General features: G+C 40.1%; 1 protein-coding gene across 5 annotated transcripts in view; it reads left to right on the top strand.

Annotated features, from left to right (window-relative positions):
* slc12a7b (solute carrier family 12 member 7b) overlaps window positions 1-13737 on the top strand; it is a 52536-nt gene extending 38799 nt beyond the window's left edge. For 2 of the 5 annotated variants that reach the window (XM_044104492.1, XM_044104494.1), the window contains exons 10-26: window positions 494-592; window positions 802-859; window positions 1136-1310; window positions 1402-1520; window positions 1665-1763; window positions 2490-2609; window positions 2747-2851; window positions 3155-3323; window positions 4881-5076; window positions 5323-5492; window positions 5633-5764; window positions 6764-6871; window positions 7136-7252; window positions 9480-9655; window positions 10093-10107; window positions 10642-10775; window positions 11649-13737. In XM_044104492.1, the coding sequence (XP_043960427.1) occupies window positions 494-592; window positions 802-859; window positions 1136-1310; window positions 1402-1520; window positions 1665-1763; window positions 2490-2609; window positions 2747-2851; window positions 3155-3323; window positions 4881-5076; window positions 5323-5492; window positions 5633-5764; window positions 6764-6871; window positions 7136-7252; window positions 9480-9655; window positions 10093-10107; window positions 10642-10775; window positions 11649-11740 (2084 nt within the window). In that variant the 3' untranslated portion in view covers window positions 11741-13737. The remainder of the gene's footprint in view (window positions 1-493; window positions 593-801; window positions 860-1135; window positions 1311-1401; window positions 1521-1664; window positions 1764-2489; window positions 2610-2746; window positions 2852-3154; window positions 3324-4880; window positions 5077-5322; window positions 5493-5632; window positions 5765-6763; window positions 6872-7135; window positions 7253-9479; window positions 9656-10092; window positions 10108-10641; window positions 10776-11648) is intronic. The other 3 variants (XM_044104493.1, XM_044104495.1, XM_044104496.1) reach the window with 3 other exon arrangements.
* The last annotated feature ends 2432 nt before the right edge of the window (window positions 13738-16169 follow it).

Here is a 16169-nt window from a genome sequence, read left to right as displayed (position 1 = left end):
ATCATTACACTTCTCCATGTGCAGCTTCAAGAACTACAAGGATTAGTTGTAAAGTGTGGCTGTTAGGGATTGTTGGTACACAAAAATAATCTGGACAGATATGGCTGACTTTTTCAATAAAAAAAAATCTAATAATTACTTTCATTAAAATGTTTGTTTTAATTGGACCTTAGTCGTACAGACTAAGGTCCAATTTTATGTTAACTTTATGTTAACTATTATTTATGATAAATCTCATATTCACACCTCGAAACATCTGCAGTGAAATCCTAATTCGCAGATTTTGTTATCTTCAGTTAGACATAGGACTATCAAGAGTCCTTGGAATCAAGTTTGCTAAACATTTTCAAAGTTAGCAAAAGGGCTAAAGCGGAAAGTTAAAAATTAGTTCCACTATTGGCATTAGTGGAACTAATAATAAACAGAAGTGTGCTTACCACTGATAATGAGAAAGCTGTGTGTATGTGATTTTCTGTGATGTGTTGACCTTTAGGTATCATGGCCGGTTCTAACCGCTCCGGTGACCTGAGGGACGCCCAAAAGTCCATCCCTATTGGAACCATCCTAGCTATCGCCACCACCTCCTTTATCTGTATCCTTTCACCTGACACTGCTGCAAAGATGACAAAATTACACACAGAGACATGGGGAGGAAAAAAGTTAGCACCAAAGTTAGATCATCTAGAGTATCCTTATTTTTAATCACAGGTCACACAGCTGTTAGGTAGCATGTACCTCATTGAATCTGTGTGAAAGCTTTGCTGGTCCGTTGTGTTTATTTGCCTGAGCTGTTCCTGCCAGATGTCACCGGTGTGATTTTCTTTGGTGCCTGTATCGAGGGAGTCCTGCTTCGAGACAAGTGAGGGTTTAAACTGTCTAACCCTTTGTTTAGGGAAGAAAATCCGTACTGGAAAATTTTGTTGATTAGTTTTAATTCTATCATTAATTGTTCCACAGAAATGTGGTGAGTCAGAAAAACTGAAGTATGTTTTTTTGGGGTTTTTTTTTTTTGTTTTTTTTTCTTTTAAAGCCAGGTTTTAGCTGTTGAGGTTTTAGTTTATTATGCAAATGCATCCTTATAAAGTCATAGGAACAAACGTTACTGTTGGAATACCTCGCTTGTTTAATGCTGCAGGTTTGGAGATTCAGTGAAACGGAATCTTGTTATTGGCACCCTGTCCTGGCCTTCTCCCTGGGTGATCGTGATCGGCTCGTTCTTCTCCTGCTGCGGAGCGGGTCTGCAGAGCTTGACGGGCGCTCCTCGACTCCTGCAGGCTATCGCAAGAGATGGTATCGTCCCTTTCCTGCAGGTTGGACACAAACATCGATCCAGTCGAAGCAGTCTTTATTTCAGTTTGGATTGGCATCAACACCAGGCTAACTGTGTGTGTCTGGTTGAAGGTGTTCGGTCATGGGAAAGCTAACGGAGAACCCACCTGGGCTTTGCTGCTGACGACTGGGATCTGTGAGATCGGCATTCTCATCGCCTCTTTGGACGCCGTAGCTCCCATTCTCTCCATGTCAGTACCTTTTTACGGATTACTTCCTGTTCTCCCCTCTATAAAAGCAGATCATCACTGATCCACTAGAGTATCCTTATTTTTAAAGCCAATTTTGAAGTCATAAAGTGGGAATTTAGGAGATCTTTTTTTCTTGGCTTGCAGGTTTTTCCTCATGTGCTACATGTTTGTCAACCTGGCCTGTGCTGTTCAGACCCTGCTGCGAACACCCAACTGGAGGCCGCGCTTCAAATACTACCACTGGTAGGTGTTCAACTGTCTTTTGTTACGGGTGCATTGGAGATGAACTTGACTTTGTTTAATGGCCCACTTTAAAGCTGTGTTATGTGACTTTTATGAAGAAAATATTTTTCTACATATTTGAGACAGATGATTTGTAAAAAAAAAATCAATCTCTTCCACATCCTCCCTAAGCTACTACTGCCATCTGAAGAAATGTGCCGCTTCCAACCTAAAACAACCAGTCAGAGCGAGGATGAAAGTCTTAGCGCTGTCAATCAACCCTATGTACTTGCCTCTAAATGTGCTAATGGTGGAGAAAGCACTTCACTGTTGCAGAAAAACCGTATATCTGTCGTCATTGGTGGCCACGATAACTAGCCTGAACGTTCAGAACATGCTATGGTAGCTACAGCATGCTAGAGAGCTGGGGGTGGATGAGCAGCACCACACAGGATTGATTGACAGCGCTAAGACCCCTCTAGTTAGCACTAAAAGAAGGTGGAGGAGCTCCATTTTTTTCACAGATTATCTGTCTCAACCATACTGTCACGACATAGAGACAGTTTCATCAAAAATGTAAAAAATAAAAACATTTTATTAAACTTACATGCTGCAGCTTTAAGATGAGGGCCAGTTAATGACAATATTGCAAATTTGAGTCTTTTAAAATCTTCTTTGTTCTCCATTTCAAATGATTTGCTTTACTTTAAAGTTTTATTCTATAAAATGTTGTCATTCCATCAACAGGACCCTGTCCTTCCTGGGGATGAGCTTGTGTCTTTCCATCATGTTCATTTCATCATGGTATTACGCCATTATTGCCATGGGGATTGCTGGCTGCATCTACAAATATATCGAATATCGAGGGTAGGACTCATGTTGCCTTCAGAACCGTTTTGGTTCCAAGTGAAGGAGCCGTAAATTTGCAGCTGGATTCCAGAGAAAACACTGACACTGTGCTGACTGAAGGATCTGGGCTTCATTCTGTGGTTTTTCCTTGTCAGAGCTGAAAAGGAATGGGGAGACGGCATCCGTGGCCTGTCGCTTAACGCCGCCCGCTACGCCCTTATTCGCCTTGAGGAAGCTCCTCCACACACCAAAAACTGGAGGTAAGGGATACTTTGGACGTGACTGGGTGTGTTTCGCACAATTGTGATAACAGTTGATGCGGTGGAAGCTTCCTTCCAGTTTGGTTGCCTTATAATAATGTCATAAAGCTACTGCAGCTCTCCTTTAGGAGTAATGTCTTTACACACACCTGTTACTTTGCAGACCTAAGTGAAGTGTATTGGTCAAACATTCACTCATATTTGTTAATTACTTTCGTTTTTAAACCTAATCAAAGACATCGCACCGAAACATCCACATGGAAACTGAGTGTCTTCAAGTTTTCTTCTTTTCTCTCCGTCTAGGCCCCAGTTATTGGTGCTCCTGAACTTGGATTCAGATCAGTGTGTCAAACACCCACGTCTGCTGTCCTTAACTACTCAGCTAAAGGCAGGGAAAGGCCTGACCATAGTGGGAAACGTTTTACAGGGAACCTACCTCAGTCACGAAGCAGAGGCCAAGAAGGCTGAGCAGGTATAGTGCTCACTCCAAATAAAAGTCGCCTCCTCAGCATTCCATCTACAACCCCAGAGGCCTGGTACGGAGCAGCCCAGTCCTTTCTGGTGAAGTGGTAGAAGTGGGATGTATCGTCGGAGCTGGAGACCCTTGGTTTAAGTCCACACGTCAATCCAGCTTCAGTGGTCTTGTGTGGACTTTTCCTTAGTTCCTCATATATCGATAACGTAGCTGTCCTTTATACACAAGTGTTTCTTAAAATACCTGTGTACCATCAAAAACTTGATTTATTTGAATGGTTTTATGGTTAAAAGGGAACTGTAAATACAGAAATATTATTGCCTCCAAAAGCAGTTTTAAGATCTGTTAGGTTAATAGTCTATTACATGAACACATTTCTGCATGAAGAATATTTTTTATTGTTCATCAGCATTGACAGAAATAAATGGTTGAATTTGATTATTCCAATGTATGAGTTTGCTAAAAAAAACAACATTAAAAATTAATAAATTAATAGAACCATGAACATGGTTCAAAGGTATATACTGCCATCTACTGGCTGTAAGGAATAATTTCCTTTTTACTGTGGTTTTAATCATTTAAATCAAGACACCCTGATTTCTATTTAGATAAATGTGCTGCTACCTTTTCACATACGTCCATCTCTAAAGTATTGGATGCAGGGTTCACATGGGTGCTTAAAATCCTTGAAAATGTTTTCATTTTAATTAGTTGTTTTCAGGGTTTATGTGTCTGATTTCTGTATAAAATCCTTGAAAGTGCATGATATTCAAACTTCACAGTTTTGGGGAGAAAAAATGCACGATAACATTTGATGATAAGCCTAAATTAGGAAAACATTATTTACAAATGAAACCAGATATTTTCACAAGCCTAATGGAAAAAGACATACATTTTTTTCTCACTGTCTGCAGTTAAATCAAACTTGTATTGTTGTGGTTTTGTTAGAATTGCCAAAATTATTTCTATTTGGTAAAGTCAACCAAAGCCAACCTAGAACATTTTTCAGGGTTTTTGTTTTTATGCATTTCATTTGAGCAGTAAGGTAATTTACCTGAACAGGATTTGTTTGGATTATTTCAATGTAATGAATATTTATTATTCCTCATGGTTCAGTTGATCCACTAGGAGTAATAATAATAAATTGTCTTATTGATTAGTATAATTGAAATAAAGGTTGGCTTTTTTTATACTTTAGTTTTTGAAATTGTGGGATTTTTCTTTTTGTTATAAGTATCTCGACTGGTTTTGTTTTTTGACCAGTCAGATGTTTATGAAACATAAAATGTAGTTGCTTATTAGTTTCCACTTGTCCTTGTAGAATGTAGATAGTACCACAAGATATTATTAAATACATTTTAATATGGAATTGAAACTAATTTTTTTTTAGTTCATTTGTGTTGCTTTTATCTCCAAAATTTGAAAACTTACCTTGAAAAGTGCTTGAATTTTACAGCGGGATGCGTGTTCAAACCTTGTGGATGGATGTCGCAAAATTCAGTAACGTTCTTGATCAAACTCTTAATGGTTTTTCATGTTTTATTTCATACTCAGAACATCAAGTCAGCGATGGCCACTGAGCGCACCAAGGGTTTCTGTCATGTGGTGGTGTCTTCAAACCTCAGAGATGGAATCTCCCACCTTATTCAGTCTGCAGGTTTGGGGGGCATGAAGCACAACACGGTGCTGGTGGGCTGGCCTGGAACCTGGAGGCAGTCTGAGGACCCACAGTCATGGAGAAACTTTATAGGTACAGCACAGAGGGGCGGAGAGTCAGTTAGACACTTGGATAAAGGGGAAGTTCTGATTCTCCAGTAAAGTCATCCGTGCACACTGACTTAAGCAAATGTACAAAATCAAAAAGATTAGTCATAGAAAGCATCAGAATTCATCTGAAAACGATGTAGAACATCGACTGATTAAAGCAACAACATCATTTGGGATACTTTGTAGTATTTCTCTACCTCCCATCGACTTTCTTCTTCTGCTCATGCAGAGATAGTGCGCGAGACCACGGCAGCCCACCTGGCCATGCTGGTCCCTAAAAACGTGGACAGTTTCCCCACGAACAAGGACCGCCTGGAGGAGGGCACCATCGATGTATGGTGGGTGGTTCATGATGGAGGCATGCTGATGCTGCTGCCCTTCCTGCTGAGACAGCACAAGGTACGCAGATGGCTTTGAACTGGCTTTGTCTGTAAAAGGTCCATAAAGCTTTATAATTTGGTTATTTGCACAGTACTTACTTCCTTTAGACACACGACCAGAAATGATTAATGTCACAATAATCGCTTTCCCTCCTGCAGGTGTGGGAGAAGTGCAAGATGCGCATCTTCACAGTTGCCCAGATGGATGACAATAGTATCCAAATGAAGAAAGATCTCCAGATGTTCCTGTACCACCTGAGGCTGGATGCTGAAGTGGAAGTGGTGGAGATGGTGAGACTTATAAAATCAAGAATGGCACAATGCATGTGGAGGGCGTTGTGTTTTTTAACAACCTTTCTGCTAAGGAGAAAACCTGGAAAGTACGTTTTCCTGTGGAACGTGAACAAAATACACACTATAAGATACTTTTTGAATATGTTGTACTGGTGACATTTTAGCAAAATATGTTTATTTAAACATTACAACAAAAAGTAGATGTTATGGATTGTTGTCAAACTTTTGGGTGCTGGTGACCAATAAAACAGAACAGCACCATCAGATTGCTGCATATCTGATCATGTTTCAGGGGCATGAGAACCTTCTCCTCCATCAATAAATAACACTTCAGCATCGCCTTCCTACTCAGCTGATATTGATCTACTTCATGCTGATGTTTAGTTATTGAATTTTTGCACATTTTGTAAAATGCTCAAAGCTCAAAACTAATGTGTAGCTATGGCTTCACCCAGCTAAAGTTGTAAAAGTTCTTTATAATTACTGGAACTAATAGTGCTAGACGAGATCAGAAAACATTAGCTATGTTTCCATTCAATTAAAATGACACAAAATAAAAAAATTAGCCATGTTTACTCCTACTGCAGGCTACACACTTTATGGCCTCTTCCAACTCCTCAGGCTCTGATCATGCTGTTACACCACGTGACTGAGGCGCATGTTTAAGCAGCAATAATAAGATTATTTCAGACTTTAACAGAGGCAACAAATATTCCAACAATATTGAGTATTTAGAAATGAAGAAGTGTCTGAAAGGAGCCAGTTACTTCCCAGCATCTCATGTCATGATATGCAGACTCTCTGTCTGCACTGATGATGAATCGGTCATATCAGTGTGATGAATCCTCACAGGGACTCCAACTGATGGCAGCCTAACCTACTTTCTGATTAATTCTTTCAGCCTCTCTTTAACTGTGTATAGAGTCGATAAACAGTCGATGTGTCAAATTCAGTGCAGTTCTTCAGACATTAAGGTGTGTTTTCTTTCCCTTATAGCATGACAATGACATCTCAGCCTTCACGTATGAGAAGACGTTGGTGATGGAGCAGAGGTCTCAAATGCTGAAACAGATGCAGCTCTCGAGGACTGAGAGAGAAAGAGAGGTAAAGTTCAACACATCACTGATTCTATGCAGTGCTGCATTGTAGGAATCCTCAGATCATGCAGCTTGGACACCAAGACCCAAAGGTGGTGTTCATTTCTGCTGAATAAATGTAATATTTTGTCCATGTGAACTAATGAGCTACCATATTTTCTAAAACTGTTCCACAACGGTCTGTACACTCATACACACACACACACACACCTGTCCAAGCTGTTCCCTGTTCATACCACTGTGCCTGTCTGGCCCCGGCTTTGATGCTCAGATTCAGAGTATCACTGATGAGTCGCGTAACTCAATCCGGAGGAAGAACCAGGGAGCTACCGAGAACTCGAACGTCAGCCGGCAGTCCTCAACAGCGGAGGACATTCAGGAGGACGAGGTAGATGGTTCATGTCAACCCACTGTCCCGTTACTGTAGGTAGGCAGAGTCGTCTTCACAAAGCTTCATCTTTGGCTACAGTGGTCATCATCTTCAAGATCTGGACGCATTTATATCTGGACTCAGAGATGATTGTTTTGCTCCCATTTTTGCCAGATGTCAAAAAAACTAGATGTGTTCAATGTTCAAACATGCAGACATCAGGGTGTTTCTTTAATCCAGTGAGGAGAATGAAAGTGGTAAAGTAATATTGTTTTGAGAAGTATTATTTCATCACGCTATTACTTATCTGAGGTTTTTACATTAGATAAACATTAGTATTTAATGTTTAATGTGTTTTTATGTTCAAAATATGATTCCAGAAATGGTTGTCAGAGTTTTATTTGCTGAAAATACCCAAGTGTTGGAGAGGAGAGGATGTTCATAATATAACAGTCAGTTAAACATGAACATTAGAGTGTTTTTAGTGTCACTTTATGAGCCACGCCCAGAGTTCTCTGGCTAATCCTTTGAGCTTTTTCACCTTCTTAGTATGAGTTTGTCCTTGCCCATGCAGTATGTGGGTGGCTGTAATTCAGGGACATAAGTCAATATTGTTACTGTGTTTCGCTGCCCTGCAGCAGCTTTATGCAGATGTTACGCTATATTCTGCTTCTGGAAGCATCACTTAAGCTCCAAACTCCCAACCTTTTATTAACTGTAAGCCAGTCTTATACTGTAAGCACTGTAGTATAAAGAGCCAGAATGCATCATTTAAGATGACCCCATGTTGAATGTCTAAAGCCCAGGCATGCAAGTCCAGATTGACCCAACAGTAGTGCTACTTACTGTGTAGTCATGAAAGCTGCTTTGTGAACACCAGCCCTCTGCATCCTGAAGCTGCTTCCCAGACCGTCCATCCTCATCCCACCACCCTCCTCACTGTGAACACCAAGAGTGAACAGTATTGTCTCACAAACTTTAGGCCTCGGTTTGTAATCCCAGCTACAGAGTCATATTGACCTGAATGTTTTGCTCTCTTTACCTGTTCTGTTCTCATTTTTTCCTTTTTGTGTTTGACCTCAGCCATAGCCTTCCCTAGTTGACCATAGTTGCATCCTCCACCTGCTTTTTTCCCCAAATGCATGAATTGAAGACAAGAGAAAAAAAAAACCTTTAACGTTGTGAGGATCGAGACCGCTGCAGTTGTTTCTTACTCATTCTGCTTCAAGTTGGCACGCAAGACGTAACCAACAGCATCTGGTTTAGAATTTTCAAAATAAAAGTTCCTCCAGACTCAATACATGGAATGGACATATTTAATTATTTCTTGCATGGCCCGGTGGTTGGGGACCACTGCCCTTGAGAACCTTGGTCCTTACTTTAATTCATAAACTTCCAAAATAATGGTGACATTTCCAAATCTGATAGAATAAGATAGAAAACTCATAAAACAAGTGGCACTGTTACACTGCCACAGAACAGCACCATGTTTGTTATTTGTAAGAGTAAGGTGCATGTGCACAGACACACTTTGGACCTGGTTTAAAAACATGGATACAGCATTCTGGTCTTCCAAAATGCTGTATCCATCTGGACGCACAGCCTAAACGACAAAAACCTTTTGCAGATGCACCTAAAAACATCATCTTTGTATGTTCTGTGACTCAAGGCGGTCGAGGCCACTGGTAACTCATTGCTAACATACCCTTGCTTGGTACCAAGCTAGATTTTTTGCTTCTACCATTGTTAAGTGCAAATTTATCACTAGTTGGCCAGACAAAGTTTGTACATTTCTCTGGATATATAGGTCTTGAATTCCATTCATATTGGTCTTAGAAAAGGTCTTAAATTTGAGCTGGTGAAAGCTGCAGTAGCCCAGGTATGCTTCTTGATTCAATCTTACACCTCAATGATGTTGAAAATGGCCGTCTTTAAGTCTTCTGGGTAGACACAAGAGTGCTGTTTTTAGTATAACATACTAACACTGGTGTACAGTGTCTTCAGTGGTCGAAGAAACAGACACTATAATTGAGTTCCTGAGTTTCTATTAGGATTATAAAAGCTCTCAGGGTTTGTTGCATGTGTTCAAACTCCTTCCGTCACCGTTCCCATTCACCTCCCTGTGTCATTGTGTTCCATCCCACGGACATCGCCTCGTTGTTATCTCTCCTTTGCAGAACCTAAATCCTCCCTCACATTTTTGTATTATTATCATTTCTGATTGTTTCCTGTGCCTTTCTACCAGGCCCAGCTCATCCACGACAAGAACACCGCTGCTCATGCCGCTATGAACAACAAGGAAGAAGTCGGAACCGACCGGGTGCACATGACCTGGACGAAGGACAAGGTCTCAACAGAGCGGAACCGGACCCGGGAGGCCAACGCCAACATGGCCGTCCGGGACATGTTCAACATGAAGCCGTGAGTGTCTGTCTGGTCAGAAGAAGCTGTTGACATCAGTGCGATGCACTGTTGTGACATGGCGTCGTTTGATGTGCATTGTGGGAGACATTGGCACCATTCCGAGCAGCTCAGCAGTAGTGATCAGATTCCAGGGTCGCTCACTGGATCACTGTACGCATGTTGTGTGTGTGTTCAGCCTGCATACGATGTGCGCATGTACACTTGATGTGCATGGCGGGACGCCTTGCTCACTAACGTTTTCGTTCCGTACTGTCCACAATATGAGCGTCAGAGGTAGAATCGGTCTGAAAAAGACTCCCCAACATGCATCAAATAGCCTCATGTCACTGTCAGGTCTACAGTTGAAGCATGCAGTGTTGTGGAGCGCTGCATTGCTGTTGTAGACGCATCTAAGCCTGTTTCTGTTGTTCTGTCCCATTTTCCTCTTTTTCTAGAGAGTGGGAGAGTCTGTAAGTTGCATTCATTTTGCCCTGGGCCCACTGTGTCCTGTTGTCGTGGTGACTATCCTCTATCACTGTCCTCCAGTTCATGTCTTCCTGTCTTTGTCTGTGGTGTCCCCATTTGCTCAAACTGCATCGTCCAGTTTCAAACGCTGTGCTGGCTGGATGACCTGCTCTGATTTAAACTGCATGAAACTCTTGTGAAATTATTGGCTGTTGCATCTTAGCCTCCATGTTTTTCATCTTCTACAACTGTTTTTCCAGTATCTTTGCTTCTGTGCTGTATTTCCTTGTGATCACTGGAAATAAAGAGGCAGCATTTAAAGTGACAAACTACTTTGGAATAAACTCCAGATTACCTGTTCAGTGTGAACACATCATCTTGTGTTTAAGTGCTGCCTCTTTGTTTGAAATTCTAAAAGCTTCTGTCACTTAACCGAGCCTGATTTACATCTAACACAAACCGCCTCTTTCTCAATCAAATCTTCATACTGTTTTTCCTTTTCTGCCGCTTTCCTCACTGCCAACGTTTCGTCAAACCAGGAACCAGTCGAATGTCCGCCGCATGCACACAGCTGTCAAGCTGAATGAAATTGTGGTCAACAAGTCGCAGGGAGCCCATCTTGTTCTGCTCAACATGCCAGGACCACCGAGGAACAGAGGAGGAGATGAAAACTGTATCCTTCCACCAGATTTTCATTAGCTGAGGATCCCTGTGAAAGCTGCATGTTCATGCTGCAGGGGGCTATGTCAGAGTTAGCAGCTCTGCTTGGCTTTCCTGGATCTCACACAGTTTACCTGTTTCGCTGCAGTGTTTCTCATCCGCTTCATTCTCATAATGCTCAGGGCTGCTTTCAGAGGCTGACTGGAATCAATCCCCACTCACCTTCCCACAGTTACAGACACTTACAGGCTAAAGATAGGGGACATCGATTTATTGACCAGCTGATTTTTTGGCTCTGATTTCCTTAATTTTGGGAATCATGCAAGTATCGGCCAATACTTACATGTGAAGCTGAGCTTATCTAACTCAGCAAAGGTCTAAAAATCAACCACTGTCCTGTGTTGTTCTGCAGTGAGAGACTGGCAGACCGGCCCACCAGGCCACATGTGCAGCCAACAAAAGTCACCAAACTGTTGTCAGCTCTGTGACTTTGTCACTATATTTAATGATTTTTTAGACAAAAGGAAATTGGTATCGGCCAAAATCACAGTCAACAGGTCAGGCTTTTTAAAGATGAGCGATCAGTGCACAGATATTATCAGTGTGGTTTAAAGATCACTTAGTGATTAGAAGCAGTATTGGCAAAACTGTTCAAGGTTGTTTTTGGTACCTTAATAAAACCCCCTCCTGGTCTTTATTTTCCTTGGAAAACACACTAATCATTTTCTGGGTTTATGGAATAAAATCGCACATCAGTCCAACTACAAGTCTGACCACAGCTTGTCTAAACTGCAGTGTGTAAAAAAAAAAAAAAAAAAGATATACATGTATATATGTAAACTGCTGTGCAGCTTGTTCCTTTGTTCCTTAACTCTGGTTCTCTAAGACATGGAGTTCCTGGAGGTTCTCCTGGAGGGTCTGAACCGCGTCCTCCTGGTGCGAGGAGGTGGCCGAGAAGTCATCACCATCTACTCCTAAGAATATCTAAAAAAAGAAGCGAAGCACATAAGGGCATATTGCCATGGTTACCGCTCACCAGGCATTTGTTTTTGTTTTGTTTTGTTTTTTGTTCTTGTTTTTTGGGAGAGAAAAAGCCCAATTTGGTTTTTATGAAGGGTAAAGGGGCTTGCTGGGGGCTGACTGATGATCTGAAAGACGTCGGTATGAAGGAGTCGGCTGCAGACTGTGGTGAGCGCGGCGTCTCCACGCCGACCCACAGAACCCCTGCTGAGAGGAGGAGGAGGAGCATCAAGACACTTTATATCTGCCACTTCACCCTGTTCTGTTGTGTTCATGTGAAGCTTGTAGTTTGTTCATGTTGTTCCTGGTGCAACCTGATGAAGAAACCTGCACACGGGTTAATGACGGCATGACGGAGAGCGGGGCCGAGGAGGAGAATCAGCCCTCCGCTGGGATTTCCCCGAGGTTTTAAAGACTCTACTAGTTTTAGCTGCTTTTACATTGTGGGTAAATATTGTTCCTCTGACACTCATGTGCATCCAGCGTTGTGTTCTGTCTTTCTCTATTTAACTTGCTGAAGGACCAGCCAGTAGGATGCTTTACCTGCACCTTTCACATTTCCATGAGCGCTGTTGATTTTCTCCTTATTTTTTCATAGAGAAAATAGCCATAACTAAAGTCGAGCTGGTGCATATAGAATATCTGCAGAACTGCTTGGTTGGGAACAAATATAAATATATATTTAGTTATTTTTTTTAATGAAATGGCTGTTAGACAGCATGCATTTGTCTAATATTTAAACTAATTGGCTAGAAGTCATGGTTGTGGCCCTCGGGATTGTTTAGAAAAGCACAAGTAGTCCGGCGTGATTCGGTGCAAATCTCCCCATACTGTTCTGGTTACAGCACTGTTAACTTTGCACATCCTTTCTTTGAGCACTTAACTCACTTTTCTCTTGATTTCCCAAGTCAACATTAATTGTTTTCCAACATCACTAAATTGTTAACAGGAGCTAGCAGGCGGCAGGTGTTTGCGGTCTTTTTTTTATTAGTCACGTTTCTGTGTTTTTATGACGCTTTATTGAGCAGAAACCTTTGGCTCTGAGTCCTAGACTGGATTAGATGAGTTATTATTGTACAGGAGGAAAAAGTGCCAAAAAAAAATAATAAAAAGAAACACAAACAGCACAAAGAAACACAAGGAAACTGTGGAAGTACGATTATTTAATGCAATTCCGACTGTGGCCGCACTCTGGTTTTACTCTGCTCTCTTCATAGATTTTAGACCGTTTTATTTAAACCTAGAAATTCACTTAAGCAGAGCTCAATATTTCTACCCGGATTTTTTTTTTTTTTTTTTCTTTAAAGCAACCTCCATGTGGATTTTTTTTGTTTGTTTTTTAAAGGGCATTTTCAACCCATGTAAGGTGTGCTGCAGAGAGAAGAACCCCTCACCCTGTGTACCTCCACAGTTTCTGCTCCTGATTAGCCATGCAGTATTTTGTTGAGCAGAGTCTCGTTCTCCTGAACTTCTGTGAAGGCGAATGCGACCTCTTCAGCTCCGTTCTACATGTTGCGTTGTCGTCGTGTTCACGTGTTAAATGTATGCTTGTGAAACTTTCTAGTTTTTTTTTTTTGTTGCTTTTTTTTTTTTTTTCTTTGTAGTGTTTGTTACATCATACACAATCTTCTGTTACTTATAAGTGTTTATTTACAGATGTGAATTTTACAAAAGAAGACAGCAGTGACTGTCTTCTGTCCCCCCCCCCCCCCTCCCTCCCCCCCTCATGTTTGTTCAAACATGCACAGCACAAAGAAACACAAACAACCAGAGAGTTTCTGGACTGAAGCTGTTTGGGTTCTGTTTCTACATGAAGTTGGATGTTACTGTTTTTTTCCACATCTATAGTAACCAAAGATGAAAAAAAAAAAAACAATTAAAATAAAAAACACAATGTTTTAAGAAGTTTGGAAGTTGTAAAGATGAATAATAAAGAGAGGTTTTGTTCTTTGTAATGTGATTGTGCTGTGTGGGATAACTAGAGGACATTAAATGAAGGTAAGCTCAGAATATTTTAAAATCCATGATGCCTCTAAAGGTAAAATAAAATTTGAAGTTTTGGTTTGGGAGGAATTGGTCACCACTGGTTGTATTTTCATCAGTGCAACTGAGGTATCTTCTGGAACAATATTCACCATGGTGAGGAATCATCTAACAATTGAAAATTGACTTTCAGTTATTACTTTCAACTAGTAAAGCTGATCAAACGTGTGGCCATTTTGTTTACAACTAACTGGTTTCTCATTACCGCGTTGAGGAATAATCTAACGATTGAAAATTGACTTTGACTATTGGAGTCAATTTTTGTCTGTTTTTGTGCTTTTGCTGGTTAGTTCAGTTATGTGTGTGTTACACCAATTATCTAAATGTTATAAAGCTCAAAGATGGTACAGAATTACTAATGACTGAAGTTATTCATGATCCTAGTGATGGTCAATCTGAAAAGGAGGGATGGAGCTAAATATGATGGATTAACTACATATACAAGAAGAGAAAAGAAGCTGAAAACGAGCCTTTTTTCAGTGAGTGTATGTTCATTTATTGTACAGAAACTTTTGTTTAGGTTCATACATCACCGAGTCCATTTATGAGTCTTTTTTTTTTTTTTGAGTACTTCCATAGTGTGGTCCATATTTTTGCTGTTTGTAGAAATATTTCCAGCCAATGAGGAAAAAAATAAAGATGAGAAGGTGAGTAACGGTTCCTTTTCTTAACTTGTAAAGCTGGTCAAACGTGCGGCCATTTTGGATGCAACTAATAGGTTTCTCATTACCGTTTCAGTCTGAAAATGTCCACTTGAGTCGACATGCAGTAAACTTTTCAATCGTATGTTTTTTTGGGGTTTTTTTATTTAATAAAAACGGTCCAGATTATCATTCAATAATCCCCAAATATTAAAATGGTGACAGTTTTAGGGTTCATTGGTAAAACCGAAAGCTACCAGAAGGGGGCAACCTTTCCCTTTTCAAGCATAAGCCGAGCCTAATACTGCAGTTTGCGCACAAGAAAGATGGTTTGTGTCCTCACAATGTTAAACAACTTTTAACAATGTTAAAGTACAAAAAAAGAGCAAATCGATAGAAAAAGGGGTTCTGTTCACTCTCATATTAAAGGGAAAGTGAACAGTTAGTTACGACGAAGGCAGGTAACTCATTAGAATTAGACAACATAGAGCAATCCAACAACATCTATTCGCAATTTCATTTTTTCCTGATACAGGTATGCCGATGTTTTGGACCATTAGTTTTGCAAGTAAGATTTATTTATTTTTTTTTCTTAAAAGACTCAAAGAACAGTTTGTGTCTCGTACTTAAGAATTTGAGGAGGTGTAACTTTTGTATTTGTGAAAGACTGAAAAAAAAATTACAATTAATAAATTACTCTAAGATTTTTCTCGAGGAAGCGCGAATACTTTTGCACCAAAATTACCTTCATAAAAATGCACGGTCTTTTTTTTATGCAATATATGTTACTTTGAAAAGGAACAAACTGAGTTGTTTAATTTACTCAGCTGTTATGGTGCATCGACAAAGTAAGTTTTTGTGACTTTAACAAGTAAAGAAACGAATCTAAGCATACTATGGTGTTTTATGTTCAAAAACATTAAAAAACTGTTTTAATTTCAGTTTGAATTAATTTGGCTATAGGTCCATTTATTTAATTAAATAACTGAGGTCACTGTTTTGAGTGTACTGTGATATTGAGATGTGGAATTTGAAATTTATCAGAATAACTGAAATAAACTCCTGAGACAAATTAAAGATCAAAATAAAGTACCTCGCAGTTCAATTTCCTATCTTAAATAAGGCATTTCAATATGTCCTAAATGTATTGAAAAATCCATTTTAATTCATTAGAGAGTTAATTATATGCATTTGTTTGATTTTCCCAATGATTTAGTGTATTATTCTATTTATTGCTTCCAAGAGAAGTTTAAACTCTTAAAATATGCTAAAAAAAAAAAAAAAGTGTTAAAAATTGGATGTTTGATATTGTGTGCGTGCGTGTGTAAAGTGACCTAATCATTTGGGCGATATAAAACGTGGGATTTTTTTTCTGCACCTACAGTGGTTGTCCTGTAGGTGGCACTGTATTGAGTCTGCCGCAGTTGCTCATATGCAAATAAACTATCATCAGCCTCACACATAGAAAACAGCTTCTGTATAGCTGTCCACTGTAGTGGCCACTATGTATGAAAGGTCAAAATCTATCTGGACACTGAGGGGTTAAACCTAGCAACCAATTGCCAAGTAAAGTTAGGTAGTTTCGAAAAGAAGACCGGAAACATTGTTTCAAAGTAAAAGCTTTTCGCAAGTTTTCTACAGCCGATATTGTCTCTCTAGTGCTTTATTTTCCTACAATCGATTCTGCTAATTCGGTTTCGATA

The sequence above is a fragment of the Gambusia affinis genome, linkage group LG21 (assembly GCF_019740435.1).
Source record: "Gambusia affinis linkage group LG21, SWU_Gaff_1.0, whole genome shotgun sequence".
NCBI classification, from domain to species: Eukaryota; Metazoa; Chordata; class Actinopteri; order Cyprinodontiformes; family Poeciliidae; genus Gambusia; species Gambusia affinis.
Note: the sequence above shows the minus strand (reverse complement) of the source record. Positions and strands in the feature narration are given on the sequence as shown.